At 36.4% G+C, this 18,605-nt stretch overlaps 1 protein-coding gene across 1 annotated transcript in view; it reads right to left on the bottom strand.

Moving 5' to 3' along the window:
* Positions 1 to 18,605, bottom strand: part of LOC145771673 (sperm-specific sodium:proton exchanger-like) — a 58,917-nt gene extending 40,312 nt beyond the window's left edge. Inside the window, exons 1-8 of the mRNA XM_082583405.1 lie at positions 18,239 to 18,605; positions 16,069 to 16,208; positions 7,403 to 7,515; positions 5,467 to 5,663; positions 4,443 to 4,571; positions 3,633 to 3,802; positions 2,371 to 2,462; positions 329 to 469 (exon numbers count right to left, since the gene is read on the bottom strand). Of these exons, the coding sequence (XP_082439531.1) occupies positions 329 to 469; positions 2,371 to 2,462; positions 3,633 to 3,802; positions 4,443 to 4,571; positions 5,467 to 5,663; positions 7,403 to 7,515; positions 16,069 to 16,208; positions 18,239 to 18,410 (1,154 nt within the window). The 5' untranslated portion in view covers positions 18,411 to 18,605. The remainder of the gene's footprint in view (positions 1 to 328; positions 470 to 2,370; positions 2,463 to 3,632; positions 3,803 to 4,442; positions 4,572 to 5,466; positions 5,664 to 7,402; positions 7,516 to 16,068; positions 16,209 to 18,238) is intronic.

Here is an 18,605-nt window from a genome sequence, read left to right as displayed (position 1 = left end):
AATAGGCTACATTTAGGTGACAGATCTCACTTTTTAAGTAAGCTAAATGTAAAAAGCTGTAGGCTACAAAGAATTTCTCATCATTGTTTTTATGTTTTTACGCTAAAGTTTACTTAAAAACTTTTTAAGTACCGGTATAAGCTGTTGTTAGCCTATTTTGGAATAATTTTTCTTCAAAATCATAAGCAAACAAAACTTAGCAACAGCACGGCATTTAGCACGATGCTAGCCGTCCGAAGCCGATCAGAATCTAACGATGATAACTTACGTAGCCTAGCCTATAGTTTTAAAGAAGCTACAAACATTTTTATTTTTCGTTAAAGCCCACCTGATTACCGTCAATCCAACATAAAAAATAAGGAGATAGCCTATGTCTTCCCATCTGAATCTATCAACAGTTTGGATGATGGTAATTCCAACAATTACAAAGATCAAAGTATTGGCCAGATAAGCCAGCATTTCCCAAAACCTAATGAACAATGTATTGAGATAAACAAAACAAGCCACAAAACAATGTATTAAATCATAATCTACAATACAAAAGTAGGCCAAGGGAAAACGTTTTGGATGGACTTGATCAAGCATAAGTTTTACTACGTTTTGAATTAGCCAGAATTGTTTTTGGAGTTCGTTTTGAGCAAATAAAACCATTTTAAAGAGCTTTACAATTACATAGCTTGAGTGAATTGTACCTTGTTTCAAAAATATTTAATACAACAATTGTATTGATAAAGCTTTGGTAGAGAGTTTGCTTTGTTGAACTATAGACAAACAAAACAAAGTAGCTTTAGCGGGTTTAATTTTTTCATTACAAAGAGATATAACATAATTAAAAAATCAACTCAAACGTTTTCGACACGTACTGAACGTGTGTCCTATAATCAGGAATTACTTAAATCTGCAATACTGTATACATAAGTCCGGAGTGTCGTTACAGTTATAATGCATAGTCAGGTTTATCTTCTAATTTTCATTTTATGTATATTGCAGATTTAAGTAATTCCTGGTGAAGACACACGTAGGCCTACGTGTAGAAAATGTTTGAGTTGATTTTTTAATTATGTTATATTTCTTTGTAATAAAACATGTTAAACCCACTTAAGCTACTTTGTTTTGTTTTTCTATGGTTCAACAATTGTATTGTAGCAGAAGCGAAAATGCTGATTGCTTTAGGATAGGGTTCACCAAACTACGGCCCGCCACGTGCTGCGGAAATAACAGCTGCACTACAACTCTTCAGGATAAAAGTTAACAAACTGTTTGTAAAGGACTGACGTTGCTGTTGAGCTACACGCAACCACAAATGGGCAGTGTTGTATGTTGACGCCGTCAAATTGACAAACGGCGTCAAATGACGGCGTCAACTTTTTGTTGACGCTGAGGCTAGCGCCGTCAGTTTATTTTTGAGTTGACGGATGTGATAGCGCCGTCAACTATTTTGCCGATATTAAGCGTCACGCGCTATGCGTCATTTTTCGTTGCATGGAAAATCTCGTTTCACTATGAGAGTTAATTTTGCTTGACGTTTTGACTTTCAGACTGATAGCAATGAACAATCTTTTTCTGTGGCAGGTGTTCGTCTATCCAATTATGCAGTTTATCGTATCCTGGGTTAATCTGAGTCGAGAAAAGACGAAATCGTCTTTCGCACCTCGAAACAGTCTCAAAAACCAAACTCATTAGAAGTCGAATATTTCCGTTTTGTGAGACCCTGGCTAAAGTAGCGCTAGAAATTAGCGCTGACGCTGACGCCGTCAATTTCTTTAAGAGCTTACGCAGTACTTTACGCCGTAAAGTAATTAGACAATTCGAGTTAACGCTGACGCCGTCAATTTATTTCATTGATGCGTACAACACTGCAAATGGGGACAGCCTAGGCCAAATTTGGAAAGATGTAGCCTAATGTTTTTTCAAGAACACGATGCCCTGTAGTGCATCACAGCAGGGTATAACTTTTCCAACAACCTTTCATCACAACTTTGCTATTCCACCGCTGACTTTGTTATTTATTGTGCTCAATTCAAGTCAATGGAGATTCTAAATAGTTGTATATCTTTTCGCAATTTGCATCCGGCCCGCAACTGTTAATCTCGCAGCAATCCGGCCCTCAGAGGAAAAAGTTTGGTGACCCCTGCTTTAGGACAAATGTAACAAACAAAAAAGCATCAATAAATATCTTACTTTGAAATATTAAGCTACACTTCCATGAGGTTTTGTGCCTTCGCTACAGTCAGGCGATACTTATTCAAATATAATGTTTCTTTTAACGCTATAGTTATATTTTTAAACATATTTTATTCTAAAAGTTAGCCCTTTAACCTATACCGTTCGATTGCCGAGGCAAAGCCCAGTTATTCAAGGGGATTTTACCTGTGTAAAAAGTGATCCACTTGTGGGGTAATTGAAGAGCGGTCTAATGCCAGTCCAAAAACTACTACAGCAAGTACGCCAGATGTTTTCAACTGAAGGAAATAAAAATTACTTCACATTTTAAGAACAATTCATTCATTTCTGCTATTATTTTAAATCACGAGCTCAAAACTCATATAGGCTAGGCTCTTATAACTACTACCACCAGCATGAATACCACAGCCAGTAATCTACCAGATTGAAATAATGCTATGCAAGCAGGCTTGACTTGAGAGACTGTTTCCTTGAAGTGTTCAAACATAAAGACAAAATAGGCCTAGCCCTATAGTTTATTTATAATAATTATGTAAAATGAAATAACAATGAAATCTTCCAAGAGAGAATGTCGTCACTGAACTTTTCATAAAAATATTCATTTAAATTCATCAATGATTCAAAAGGATGTGTAGTCGGTAGTAGGATGTGTGTGATGTGTAGCCTACCATAGTGCAATAACGTTCATTAAAGTAAAGAGTTATTAAAGGAGTTATTAAAGGCTCTATCTATCATAGCATGTTCAATCAAAGTAAATGATTGATATGTAAGTTCAATATTTCCTTTTTTACTTTGTTGACACCATAATTTGGTGAATTTTAAACCGCCTTATTTTTGAGACATTTTCGATTGCAAGGCAACTTGTTCGCATGACGCGAATTGTACATACATCGGTATGTCTACGCGCATTTGGCCACGAGAGTGAGGGAGCACTTAGATTTAACTAATTGGAACAAGCAAAGTGCCATTAAAAATCACATATTCGATTGTCAAACATGTTCAAATAACAAACCATCCTTGGAGTCGTTTAGAATTATGCGTAAATGTTCCACCGAATTCGACACTAAAATCCACGAGGCTTTGCTAATAAAATCATACAATCCTCGCCTCAATACACAGTTGTTTGCCTCAGGTGCTTCTTATTTACTCAACGTCTTTTCTTGATACGTCATATGATGCGTCTTTGCCTCGTGTAATTTAAACGCCATGTGATGTGCCTTTCTCCTATGCTCTGCCGTTTCATTTTGCATTTCGTTTTTCAATTCAGTGATTCATTTTCATTGTAGATATGATGAGCAGTTATTTTTTTTGTGTGTTACTTGATAAGGGCTAACGTGTGTATGGCCGAAAACGTTTGTAGCTTATAGTTTATGTTCAATTTTAATGGATCATGTTAAATGCCGTGTGGTTGGTTGGTTGTATATGTCTGTAATCTTTTTTCAACTTACTACTTCTCCTACGTAAAAAGTAATGTAGGTGAAACTCAGAGTGACCGTGATCTCTGCCAATGCATCGTTATAGATCTTTTGCAAAATAAAGCTTCCAATTTTTGCCATCAACCAACCAATGACAGGACCGAGCAGGGATTGCTGAATGATGAGCAGAAACGTGCTTAAACCTGGAAATATCAATTTTTGGTGAATATTGGTTTATTGGTAAATTACATTTAAAACAGCCCGGAAACTTCTTTCATTTTTGCAAGCATGTACAAAAACATTTTAAATGATGTAGTAAACGCTTTAATGTTAAATATAAAACGTTGAAATGCGCACTTGTGCAATGCTTAAATCTAAACATTTCAGCTAAAACAATTGCTCCCATTGGCAGGAAATCGGATGGGATGGAAGAAGGAAATATCAAATATGCAAAAGGATGGAAGACATCACGAAATGATAATTCTACGTAAAATGCAATTCTACTGACTTTGATAAAAGCAAACATTGAAAACTCGTTGATGGACATAAATGTTGAAACATTTAATGTTCGTAATTGAAATGTGTAATTAATTTCATTTAGAAGTAGCTATTTGAAAATTTTAAAACCATGTTATTGTAATTTGATTAAAATTTTTGGATCGTGTAATTGTAATGTAATTGAACTGAAATTGTACGTAATTGATCCAACTCTGCTGTACACGAGGTTTCTTCGTGCACAAAGTTCGGTACACAACCAACTGAGGTATAGGAGCGGACAAAGCCCGACATAGTACCTCAAGTACGTCACTAGTAATGATACTGATAATACGTACTGTACCTTACCTGTTTGTTTCTCAAAAAAAGGTGTCGAAGACTTCAACAATTCCAAACAAATCTTAAAAACTACAATAGCAGCTCCATCATTAAGCAATGCTTCTCCTTCGATAATAATACTTAGATATTTTTGGCACCCTTTATAAAATACAACGAGCTTGATTGCTATGGGATAGACCATAAACTAACGAGCTAAAATTTTAACAGCTTTTCTCAGCCAAAAGAAAAATAACCCTATTCGGACTGACGGGTCCGTCCATACCTTTAGCAAAAAAACTTTTAGCAAAGCAACTACAGCAAAAAACTGGTAGAGTAGGCTATGTGTGTCCACTTAAAATTTGAACCAGTTTGTCAATAATTTTGCTCTAACTTTGCGAAAAAAGCAACCTTGTCATCAAAAGTTATTAGAAAATGAAAATGTGGGTGAAATAAGTCGACACGTCAGACCATTAGCTGCCAAAAATATCTTTGTCCGAATGGGGTTAAACGACTCTGAAAATTAAAACAATGTAAAGGTGATTCCTACGCTTGAATCCACGCATTAAGGATGCGACGATAAGGTTCTCGTATTATGCCTTCGTTACTAATGAGAGTAAGGTGACCAGTTCCGTTACTGTGGCCGCGTTTCCTTTAGCAACTACGTCCACCCAATTTATTACACCCTGGGTGGAGGTGAACAGTGTTTTTCAACAACCAGCTTAAGCCGGGAGTCGAGTCAGAATCGCATGATTGGAAAGCGAGCGCCTTATCCGCTCCACCGAAAGTAAAATAAGCTAAATCATTCTAAGGACACCAAAACTGGTTTACCTTTTGCTTTGTTAGGCTGTTACTAACAGCCGCCGGTGGTTTAAATTTTCTTTCAAAAATACACAAAAGGGTGATACGACAAAATCTGATCATCACTATTTGCGTGATGCAGCCTAGGCTAACATCCAAATGTGCTAAGACAATTGTGCCAGCCACAGTCGTCTACTTGTTTGGGTAAAACACCACTATATCTACAACAGCAATAAATTCAATATTTATGACGCACCAAGTTCTTTGAGAAGGGCCACAACCGCTACAGGATCAGTGGCGCTTATTATTGCTCCAAAAATTAAAGCAACATATGCTCTAACTCTGATATCATCAATTTCATTGATTTCTGGTAAAATAATCGACAACGCAGCGGTAAGTGCAGTGGCAAGAAGCAAGCCAGGAACAGCCAACAGGCTTACGTGACCAATGGATCTACAAAACAGCACTTTAGTAATTACTTGGATAATTGCAAGAAAAATATTCGAAAATTAACCGTAGGCTAAAATTCGTTTAAAGTAGGCTATACCTTGTTCACGACATGTAGTTTACCATAAACCGATGAAACTAAGCAACCACACGGCATTTAACATAATATATTAAACTGAACATAAACTACACAGGGCCGGTTTTAGGCCGATTTGACCGATTAGATCAAATTGGGCCCCGCACTTTGAAGGGGCCCCGCGCTAGTGGGGGTCTTTCTGTATTACGAGGTTTAAAATACTACTGAAACGTAAAATAAACAAACGTAAAATTTGTATGAAGCAGAGGATCAACCTAATGATGATCCAAAAGAAATGTACAGAGTTCAATGCTTCAACTTAGTCCTCGATCAAGCTATTCAGTCAATGGAAAGTAGATTTAAACAACTTAAAGATCATGCAAAATTATTTGGATTTATAAATAGCTTTTAAGATATGCGAAAGGAGGAAATAAGGGAGCACACACATCAAACCTTGAAGCTGCTTTAGGCTAACAATTACCACAAGAAGACAGGACGCTGAAGAAAAGAAAGATATTGATGGGTATATGCTAGCTGAAGAACTTGAAGCTCTAAAAACTTTCCTTCAACCCAGAATTAAGCCGTGTGCCCTCTTTGAACACTTGATAGAAAACAATAGATTTACAACATTTCCTAATGTTTTCATTGCATTGAGGATTTATTTGACGATGCCAATAACTGTTGCATCAGGGGAAAGAAGCTTTTCAAAACTGAAACTAATTAAAACGTACTTGAGATCTACAATCGCGCAAGAAAGACTTAACAGTTTGTCAATGCTTTCTATAGAATGCGAGATTGCTAAAGCCATTGACTTTGAAGTTATTTTGAATGACTTTGCTAATAAAAAGGCAAGAAAAGTTTTTTTCTGAAAAACTAAAGGTTAATTGCCTAATTTTCCTTTTTTGCTATTAAAAGTAAAACAACATATCGTAAATAAACATCCACATTACCTTTAATTTGTTTTATAGCAAGTAATAAATGTCTATCTTTGTAGTTTGTATGTACTGGTATGTATTTTATGATATATAAACACCCATAAATTTTGCTATGAAGAGTAGGGGCCCCGTCATCACATTTCTAATTGGGCCCCGCGGTTCCTAGCACCGGGCCTGAAACTACATACACATGTTAGCCCTTTTCAATATATTATTTAATATATTATGTTAAATGCCGTGTGGTTGCTTGGTTTCATCTGTTTATGGTTGAAGAAAGTCACCTCTTTACCAAAATTGTATGTTAGTTTACCACACACATTTTTCTTGGTAAAGTGCTTGGTTATCGCTCCACTATCGCATTCATGCTAATTTAGACTGATCTTGTTTACTTTATTGCTATCGATTACTTGTTTTTGTTTTTGTTGAAATCCTATTTATCTTTTGTAATGAAAAGATTTGCTGCTCTTGCATAATCCAAACTTCTTATTAGTAACTAATGTCCTACTATTCAACCAGCCGGCAGCAAGTCAAGCTACTAGCCTAGGCCTACTTATTTTAAACACAAAACTGCCTGTTTAAGTAATTATGTAAAAACTACTTAAGTTACAGAGTGGCCATCGGCTAAACCTTGAAAAGCTTTTAGTTACAAAGTTTTTTTTTCCAACTTCATCATAGGCTACATCAAGAATGTAGGCCATAATTGGGAAAGAATTTGCATAAAGCAACGTGATTACCTCCAGAACACGTGGATGTCGATGACGTAAGCTGACTCGAAAATGACAACAGGAAGAAAAATATGAAGAAACAATTCAGGATCTATATTTGACAACAGATATGGTTGCACTTCCTAAAAAACATGTAACATTTTAGCAAGTAATATAATGGCTCATTGGATAAGATGAATTATATCAAACAGTGAAAGCAGCGCTGTATTCGTAAACAAAAGCACAGGGTGTAGGCTACTGTCAGATTTGCCAACATGATAAATAATACACAACTTTCAAAATAATAATCTTTATTCTACCATAACTTGAATTATTATCAACATCAAAATTGGACGAGAGGTACAATTTTTTTTATTTTTGGAAATCCAGAGGGTATACTATAGTTGCTCGAAAAAGCAGAAAGTATACTGCGTATACCGCCGTATACCCTCGAATACAGCACTGAGTGAAAGCATATTTCTTCAATTGGCTTGTTTCTGGTCGAGTGCACAAAAGTCAATACGCATTTCAAGAAAAAGTAATTAAAACTTGGAAAAATTGTAAAACTCAAAATGAACATATTTCAAGTTTCAAGAATTTTCAAGAACAAATTTTCAAAAACGAATTTCAAGTTTTGTTCTACCATGGCCACCTAAAGATACGGCCTGATTTGTCACATTTTGCAGAAATTTCCAGGTTTTTCTAATTTTGGGCGAATGTTTAAATAAATTTTTCTAAAAATTAAATTTTTACGCTTTCTTTATTCTTTTCCCCAGATGACGCAATAGGTTTTAACATCCTCACATGTTAACTGTTTGAAGGTTGGGGGGGGGCTGTCAATTCAACTTTTTTGCATCAACAGTTGTATCTCTAAAACCACTGAGGCTGCGACTATGAGATTTCTTGACTTTTCCTAACTTTCATTCACCTCTATTGAGATGAAATTTTGAGCGAATAAAGGTTATAAATTGAGAGATATAAGGCATTTCTCAGCACATCCTCTGAAATATTTCATATTCTATTGTTCAAAATTTTCCCACCAGCTGGATGAAAGTAATTAATTTGGCCCATGTCTCGTTAATCCTAACTGCTTCACAGCGTGAAGGAAATTGACAGTATGCGTGGACCTTTTGTTCTCACCACGGCTTATAAGCGACGTCGATACAAGAAAAGCTTCAACTTTGATACGATGAGTTACCGTCGCTTGCGGTTGAAATTGCGTAAAATTAAACATAAGACTTGGTGCCAATGCATCTAGAGCAGTGGTTCTTAACCTATGGGTAATTACCCACATGTGGGTAATTTCAGGATAGCAGGTGGGTAATCAGCTGAACCAGAATATTTAGAATTTTAGGTGTAACAAACAATGTCACAGTTGTAAGTGGTAAAGTTGCTTTATCACTTAAACTTTTTTTTGATGTTTTGAGTCCGTTCAAAACAACCAAACAAGCACAGTGATATTTTATGATTTTTAGAATTGTTTCGTCATAGTGATTTATTTTTCGCATCATTTTTGTTGCCGGTTTTATGTATTTCATTTTTGTGTTCATTTACAGTTGTTTTATGAGCAAACTTGATGGCTGCGTTGCTGTTAGCAGTTGTTTGAAGTAGTTTATACAGTGTAAATAGTGTACATTTAGAGGTAGTGTTGAGACGAGCGAGCTATATTCTTTTGAAGATGAAAGCTTGGGAAAATTCTGGGGAATGATGGGGAAAGCATATCCAAAAGTTGTGCGAAACCGTTGACTATGTTTCCTTCCACTTATCTCTGTGAATCAGCATTTTCAAGTGTTGTTGCTTTGAAGTCAAATTTCGAAACAAGCTGTTAGATCAGAAGTCAGATTTGCTTTGTGCAGTATCCAAAATCAAACCCAATATTGCATCGATTGTACACAAAAAAAGCGCAAATGTCTCACTGAAACTATTGATGCCGTTCTTTACATTAAATGTTGTTTTTGCTGAACAACGCTGTTTTATATTTTTAATATGGTAAAATAGATAAAATTAGATTTTGGGTAATGGGACTTTGATCTGGACAGAAATGGGTAATAAGGGAAAAAAGGTTAAGAACCCCTGATCTAGAGCGAGAATAGTTTTTCGCAGACAATTATGTCCTTTCAATCAAACAAAGCATAGGCTACAACGTTATTGCCTACTATAGAAGCTGCTTTGTAACATATTATGATTTTGGTTTCAAATCTTTCCTTTTGTCCGACACACTATCAAAAGCAGAAAAGGCGTCGATGTTCCCAAAGCTTCTCACATATACTTGTAAACATTTATTTCCAAGTCGACATGTAAAGATTTGAAATGCAATACGCTTCTCATTTGTGTAGGATAAACCAGAACATCACGCTTTTGTGAAAAGGACGATCGTTCCACCACGTTTATACGTGATGCAGCTTAGTTGAATCAATATATTCGAGGCTTCTTGTACCAGGTTCACTGTCACTGATAAACTAAACCGCGATGCAGTACCTCGCAAAGCAATTGTAGCGTAACATTTCCATGTGCTATACTGTAACTCGTCATAAATTGTGAAAACTTGTGTATTTACTTGTCAAGTTGTCTCATGTGAAATATAAGTTTGCATAGCAATGTCACAATGAAATCTTATCTCCGTTTACCAAACTAAAGATATGAACTTATGCGACGTCTTGCAACGTTGAATCGACGGAAAGGCGGGTAACTGCCAAACTGAACTGAGAATGCATGAAAGAAATCGTTTATTATCGAATGGACGTGACGTCAGAAAACGATGAATCGACATAGGCTAGCGGCGAGAGATATTTTAGTTAGATAATGACACGCGGCAGCGCGTTTACATTGAATAAAAATACCTTTATTTTATCCATTTCTATTTCCATTCTTCCTAGTTTCGTCTCACAATAACAAACAAATGAAGTTACGCATATTTACTAAATTATTCAATAAACAATAATGCATCATCCAGCATTATGTCAGCGCTGATTGACTAGACATATTCACGAGTTGTGTGAGAATTGTATTCGATTAATCGCATTATTTATTGTAGGTAACACCTGCAAAAATTCAAGTAGTTGCAGACTCTGCCTTCATAAGTGTAGTTTAGAAGTAGCCATCTCATATTGAGCCAATCCAATCAATGTAAAATAGAACGCTTTTACTTGATAGCGCGTGTGATATATAGGTTTTATCTAACAACTACTTTCAGTTACATTGAAAGTGAATGAGTAAGCATTATGCAGTCTGTGACAAGGACTGGAAATGTATAATCAGAAAATATAATATCATAAAGTATATTGCGTTATGTACATCTAGTAATTTTTATGAACATGGTATCATTTTGCAGGCAGGCGTTTTTATAGAGATACAAACTTATTCTATAGTTTGATTTATGGCACTTATCCAACTGTTTCATAATGCGAATAGCTGTTTTAGTTGAATTTAGAAAAAAATATAACTTATAACCGCAGACAGATGCAACTTTTTTCATGCTTTAGGCAATCGGCAGTACGGTGAACTATAGTGGTACATAACATAACCCATATGCGGGGTAATCGCAAGGGTCAACCCAAGTAATGGAAAGGTTCTTTTTGAATTATGGTGATGGAATTCTTGTAATGCTATTGAACTTCATCTTTTTATGAAAAACTTATATTGTTTGCATTTGCAAGAAATATCAAACTTTTGGATTTTTGTTATCACTGAACTGTCCGTTAGTAGAATGTTTCTTTATTACCTTAGTTAGGCCTATTGGTAAGTCAGGAAAGTATTTGTTGATGTGACATATGAGGATATTGTAAGAGACCGAGTTATTTTGTAAATAGTATTTGATTTTTGGACACCATCAAAATTTTCTCACAATACACAAATGCGCATCGAGATATAGTGCTCACAGTTTGGAAAAGTTAGATTGTGATAATTACAACTTGCCTGAGTAGGCCTACAGCAAGGGACAATCGAAATAGATGAAACCGCATTCATGGTAATATAGACGTTTTGCAAACTGCTCTTTTCGTTTTCAATATAATAACAAGAATGACAGCTTATTTTCACTAAACATATAAACAAATATCAAAAATTATGAATGAACAGCGCATCTATATTTTTCGGTTTAGGTTCAACAATGCATTCTAGCCGTCAAAATGATGGAATATTTGGTAATTTTGTTGAGACATACCATTGCCCAATCGTTGAATTTACATCAGAGATAATTTTATTAGATAGATTATCAGTTTCATGCACATGGTTTCATTCAGCGTTATAATGTTGTTTTTCAAGCCACGTGGCGTTCATGGTCATAACGCAACATTGCAGAAACAGCCAATATTGATACCAGGTAGGCCTACTAATTATTACGCCGCTTTCGTCGAATCTACGTCGCTAAACGACGATATTGTGCAAACGCCTGTTGGATTTCCCTTCTACGTGTAGTTTATCATAAACGTGAAGCATTGCTCAAAAAGCTAATCTGAATCACCATAGATAACCATCGCATTCATATAGTTTCAGTAAATATGTAAATGTAAATATCATCAGTAAATATGTAAATATCATTAAATATCATCAGTAAATATGTAAAGTGCACTTCACAATTTTTAACAACGGTCTGACAATTTATTATATTGCAAAGTTTTGATTTATTCTCGATTTTTATAATTCTGTGTAACAGTTTTTTTCTAACTAGTTTCTATGGGACTAACAATTTGTTTCATTATACATTTTCTTTAGTATTTCAACGCCATTATTAATAAAATTACGTCCTTTTCACTTTTAAATAAAACATGGCAAGGCAAGGATTCAGTGCTGAAGAAATATTGCAACATGTTTTACTGGATTCTGACGACAAAAGCCAGGCGGATGATTTGGAGGATTTATGGCACTCCGATTCAGATGAAGAAGCGGATTCTTCTCCGTCAACTTCCGCAACAGCGATTCCGATCGAGATTGACGACCAGTTACCTTCCATGGGCGATGTTCAACCGGAGTTTGCGCCATCAGGACGTATTATAACATCGAAAAGACTGGTGAACAGCATAGATTCCTATCTCGACATGAACAACTACGATGCTGTTGAGTTTTCCTGACACACTGAAGTCTTATACAACTTTTGTAGAAAAGCCAAAGAACAGACAAGAGGGCGGCGTCAGCATTACTTGGTCTAATGCGAGACCGGTGCACAATGGGAGAAGGGGCCGGGCTAACATTATATCTGGCCCGATTGGTGTTAGAGGAGAAGCCAAAGAAGCCAAGACCCCTCGGCAAGCATGGGAACTATTTTTTTCTTTAAACATTTTGAACATTATTGTTCAAGAAACAAATAGAAAAATTGCCACACTCATTTCTCAATTGCCAGAGAGAATTTTAGATGACAGCAGGTACTGCTATTTTGGCCCAACCAACAACGAGGAGATGCTGGCCTTTGTTGAATTGGAGTATTTTTGGGGGCTTTTAGGACAGGCTGGTCATTCCACGGGTGTATTGTTCAATCAACTGCAAGGACATCCCGTGTTTAGTGCAACAATGAGCAAGAACCGCTTTAAATTTTTATTTTCGAACATTTCGTTCGACGACCAAAATACTAGGCCGCAACGTTGGAAGAATGACCGGTTGGCCGCATTTCGAGTCGTTTTCGAAATGTTCAACGAAAACTGCGGCAAACATGTCATTCCAGGTGACTACTTGTCGTTGGACAAAACGCTATACCCCATGAGGACACAAATTGCCTTCAAGCAATATAATCCAAACAAGCCTGCGAAATATGGCCTTCTGTTCAAGTCGGTAAATGCCAGCAGATTCCCATACAATTTGCGGCATCGGTCTATTCAGGTAAACCGAAGGAAGAGCCATTTAATTTTTACGTTCGTGTAACAGAAGAACTGGTAAAAGGAATGGTGATGAGCCTGGAACAACACGGTGACCTTCAAGGTCGGAATATTTTGTATGACCGCTTTTACACCTCCATACCACTCGCGCAGTGGTTGCTTGACAGGGGTATAACGTCAGCTGGAACCCTCAACGCTATACGTAGAGGAATACCCCTGGAAGTGAAGCAAGTGAGTGGTAGGGAGAAATCTTCGTACGAAATTTATTGGCAGACGAGTGAGGCTGATCTCAGCCTACATTCTTATGTAGTAAAAACGAAGAATTCTGGCATGCGGAATGTGTTGATGTTGACGACCATGCAACCTCTATTGGGGATTACCAAGGATGACGGCAAAAAGAAGCCAGGCTTGTATAAGCTTTACGACTTCACAAAGGGTGGTACCGATATCATCGACCAAAGGATGGGTTGGTTCATTCACGTGCAAAGCGAAGTCCCCACGGTGGACAACTACTGCGTTTGCTTATTGAGAAGGTGCCAAAGCCACAAAAAATAAACTACCAAAAAACCGTGGCCAATGTCAATGCTGTGAAAAGCCTTTATTCCCTGCACATTCCATACGAGTATGTCAAGTTTGCTTTTGCGCAGAATAAACTATTTGAGTGATTGCGGTTTTATAAACTTTGGCTTCAACCACAGCCTAAATAAAACGCGGAGCTCAATGAGAGATTTTCCTTTCTTCCTTTTATTAGACAGATAGCTATTTTTACGTTGATTCAACATATCAAGACGTTGAATACTTGTAAACATGTGCGGTTTTGCAATTAGATTGCTTATCAAAATCATCTATCCTTTTTTGTATAAAAAGTGGGTCATAAAACTAATCGTAATACTCGATGTAAAATTCAGCATTTTTATATGCTGAAACAGTATTGTATTCATATTTTATAAATCCATTTTCTATTTAGAAAATATCAATATAATGCGGTTTGAGCATAGCTGAATTTTAGCACGGATACAACGACTGATTTTATGACTTTTATACAAACAAGGACAGAAGAGAAGTAATCTAATTGCAAACCCGCGCATGTTTACATCGTCTTGCAATGTTGAATCCACGTCGAAATGATTGTATTAGCGTTGTATCCAATTTCTCGTATTATCGAACTGTAAATGTGCAGCCACTTGTAATTTCAATGTGCCTCATTGCATATTCTTAAATATTTCTGAATTTGTGTGTACATAACCTGACAGAACACAGGTTGCTTTACCATTGAATCAAGTTGAAAAACGTTGCTGCAAGAGCCTTGTGCCAATTGCTGCAGTCCGGTATTGCTGTAACCAAATCAAAATACTTATCAATATTTTGCTGCCAAACTGACATTTTTATCGCATAAACGCCCATTAGGCAAAAAAAAAGGCAGCTAATTCTTTGTAAAGTATTTCTCCAGGTTCACAATGATTTGACGCATAATAAATACTACTTTGAATAAATCTAAATATTGTTTGGATTTTAGTGTGTGGCATATGAATCTTAGAGAGCTTATTGAATCCACAAGAAAATGACCCGAGGCATTACAGATTTTCCTTTTGATGAAAAGCGTTGTGACGTTCTGTTAATTAATGAACCGTAACTGTTTTATTTTGAATTTCTTTCTGACTTCTGTTTATGTAAAGCATCATCGACTTTATCGGGTAATCTTACTCCTAGTTCTAGCCTTGTATGTAGCCGAGTTCACATTGAACTTACATTGAGAGACGCTGTTGCAACTACAATACATTGCATTTAAACCGCTTTTTTTGTTGCATGATCTTCCATTCGTTTCGTGGATTACATAATAGTATTTGATAAACGCCACCCTGCTTCTTCAGCCGGTCTACATTTGTTAATAAAGCGTAGGAGTTGCTGTTCTTGGAACCGAGGTCACAAGATCATAATCCAAATTGGTGTGACACGCGTTCAGAAATCTCATTACTGCATGTAATTGATGAAGCATTGTTCTTTTAGTCAAGAAGCGATCTTTATTTTGAGCGTGGGAAAAGTTATTATTTTGCATGAAAAATATAGATTCAAATTGAGATTATGTAAAAAAATTTAATCACAACATGGCAATGCATGTTCTTCATTACTCTACCAAAAAATAATGTGTAAACTCACGCTACAATTGCTTTAATCGCAAAATAATCCAAAAGTCATAAGTCACCTCAACATTTCAACGTCTATGAGCAGTTCTAAAATTCACATAGGTTTAATTTTCGGATATGCTCAGCGTGAATAATTTTACAAAGTGAATCCCAAAGTTTGAAGCCGTACCTTAAAAAATAACAGAGATATCACTCCTAAAGCATAAGAAGAATCGACAGCCCCCCCCCAAACTGAGCAAGACTCCAGGGAGCCCAACCTCGTAAGGGTTAAAAAACAAAGAAAATTTGATTTCGAAGATTTTAGTCAGACTGTTAATTTTCAATAACAGTCTGATTTAGCGTTTTTCAACTTACTTTTTCTCATTTGCTACTGCTTTACCAAGGCAACAAAAAAGTTTTATGTCATTAGGAAATCGCAAAAAGTAAAAACATCTCAAAAAATATCAGTCAAGCACTAGCAGTAGCTGTAATCAAAATCTGCAAAATGTGACAAATCAGGCCGCATATCCAGGTGGCCATGGTTCTACCAATCAACTCTTTAAGTTTGTCATATGGATATAATGATTAATTGTAGAGCAGTAGGAAAGATGATTTTTCTTGGACGGCCGATTCTGGCTCTCATGCCCTAGGTTACTGACACCGGAACTCCAATTTCAATAACCTGATGTAGGCTGAATTTTGAATTCAAAGCGAGGCTAAATAGTGTATTGCCGTTTGGTGAAAACTAGCCAACAAGTATTCTTACGTGAGGATAGGTGTGTCCTACGACTGCAATAATTATTCCGACCAGCAGTAGAAAAACGGTGTAAGGAAGTTTTATAAGACTCCCCCATTTCCAATCACTTACAAAATTCGCCCATATTCTCAACAAAATGCGAAGCATAGCTAAAAATAAGAACAATTAGATTAATCATTAGAGCAACACACAAAGAAATATTCTTCAGATTTGGAGCAAACGAAACTTTAATCTCATTCAGCGTAGGCCTGTCACTTTTAACATAACCTAGCCTATACTGCATTAAATTTATACCAGTGCATTTGAAAACCGTTTTGTATTAACTTAAAAGTTCAACTGGCTTTTATTCTATTGGTTAAATAAATCTGTCGACAGTATTTAGCTGAATGTTATTTGTTATCTACACAATTAACCAGTGGCCGCCCACAAAAACTGCAAAGGTTGCAGCCCTCCCATATGTTTTTTTGGAAGAAAGCTGTTTACGTAGGCTATTCTATCTAAATTAATTAGGCTAATTGGCTTAGCCTGCTCTGACTATGTTTTCCTTCTTTTACTATTCGAAAGGGCGTTGTTTCCATGAAAACATGGGCTGCATGACGTTTGCTTTAAAGGTTATATGAGTGGTTCGCAACCTGGGGTCCGCGGACCCCTTGGGGGTCCATGAGAAAGCGTTTGGGAGTCTGTGATTACCTTGATGAATTTTGGAAGAAAAAAAACAACAAAAAGCGATCTTTTTACTTTCATTTCCCTCATTAAATTTGCTTATACGTTAAAAAAGTTTCGGCATGGCACTTTGGGTCACCTTAATATTCAACTACTGCTGACATTTCTTGAACAGCTCATTGATTTTCTTATTTGAGCAACTGTTTAACCTGATATTTGCCTCATGAGTCAATAGCGGCAATGCAATATGACACAGTACAGTCGTCGTCGTCGTCGTCTGAGCTTCTGGGGCCGAGGGTCTATCCTTTTACCACCCCAGATTCGCGATGTTACATCGAACATCGGAACACAGTACAGTAGTTGAGTAGCATAATTATTACAATAGTCAATGGTATGTTAATTGAGTTTCAGGCAAAATTTAGGTAGGGGTCCGCAGAATTAATAATTTGTCTAAAGGGGTCCGTGACAACAAAAAGGTTGGGAACCACTGGGCTATATCGTAGTGACCCAAGTTGAACAAAGCAACGCATTGCCTGGCAATGCACTGAAGTTTTAAAGTTGAAGGGCTGCAAGTCGACCATCCCTTCGTGTAAATCGCACTGAGAAACACGTATGTATTGCTTGTGATTGAACAATAGAGAAGTTTATGTCAAGTCAAGTCAAGTCAATGGGTAGTTGAGTTGGCAGTGAAATCATACAGCAATGAATAGTAACTAGCCTCAAGCCTACATAGAATTATTTTATAAAAGGTTTTATTAAGAATATAGCTTGCTAGTTGACACTTGGCTGCATCACTGTAAACAAAGCCTATGTTAATGAGAGGTTTTTGGCTAAGCTACAGGGTACGTAGCCTAATAGTTCACCAATATCTCTCGCATGTATTTTAAAACTCTAATAAAATCATCGTCGGCCAATAAACAGATCGAATCAATACTGCAGCCCCTCCATCACAAATGATCACGAGCCGCCAATGATATTAATAATATCTTTGTCGGTGAAAAAAGAAGGCCATTTTACTGAAAACTTTCTGGACAATGCCACCATTCAGAATAACTACAGTCTACAAGATTCAATAACCAAACTGGTAGATAATGTGTTTATTTTCTCCTCGGAGTGCTGAGTTTCATTTTCCTGTTAACTGATGGAAAAAGTACCTTATATACTCTACCATCTTTACCGGTAATTGTTTGTCAGCGAAAATAAAATGATGAAAAAGAAACCAAACATTCTACCATCATGTGCTACGTTTTAGACATTGATGTTCAAAAAATAACCTACAGAATAAACAATCTCAAACATGTTCGTGTTGACTTTAATAAATATATTACAAAAATACTTAATTTTGTGGAGTGTAGGCTAGTTAGTTTTACTTTTATGTGGCCATCATAACAAAAATAGTAGCATACGAACCATGACACAGCAAAGGCCTAGAAAAGTAAAAGCGACAAAACGCCAAGACGACCTTGATCGAAACCAAATTTAATATCGCAACATTAAAACAAAGTTATCTTCTTACCTCCCACCCAGCAACTCAGAAAGATGAAAATGAGATGATAAGGTGGTTCTTCGGAGTGATCTTCAATGAAAGCAATAGGTATTGAAGTATTTGTTCCATTCCCTTTTGGTACAGGTGTTGATTCATAAACATACGAATCTACAATTAAACGGACATTAAATACTTCTGCCATATTTCTTTGGGTGAATTGTCTGTATAAATCTTGCTAGCTATAGTTTTAATAGTGCAATGACTAGGCCTACTCACTGTCGTTTAAGACAGGGCTTAGCTATTCTTATAAAATTATTGCCATTTTCTTTCTTCAATGTAATTATCTTTCAAAGAAAGAAAACTGCTTTTAACTTGTACAAAAGTTAAAAAAAAACTA

The sequence above is a fragment of the Aplidium turbinatum genome, chromosome 6, assembly GCF_918807975.1.
Source record: "Aplidium turbinatum chromosome 6, kaAplTurb1.1, whole genome shotgun sequence".
Taxonomy (NCBI): domain Eukaryota; kingdom Metazoa; phylum Chordata; class Ascidiacea; order Aplousobranchia; family Polyclinidae; genus Aplidium; species Aplidium turbinatum.
This window is presented reverse-complemented; position numbering and strand designations above follow the sequence as displayed.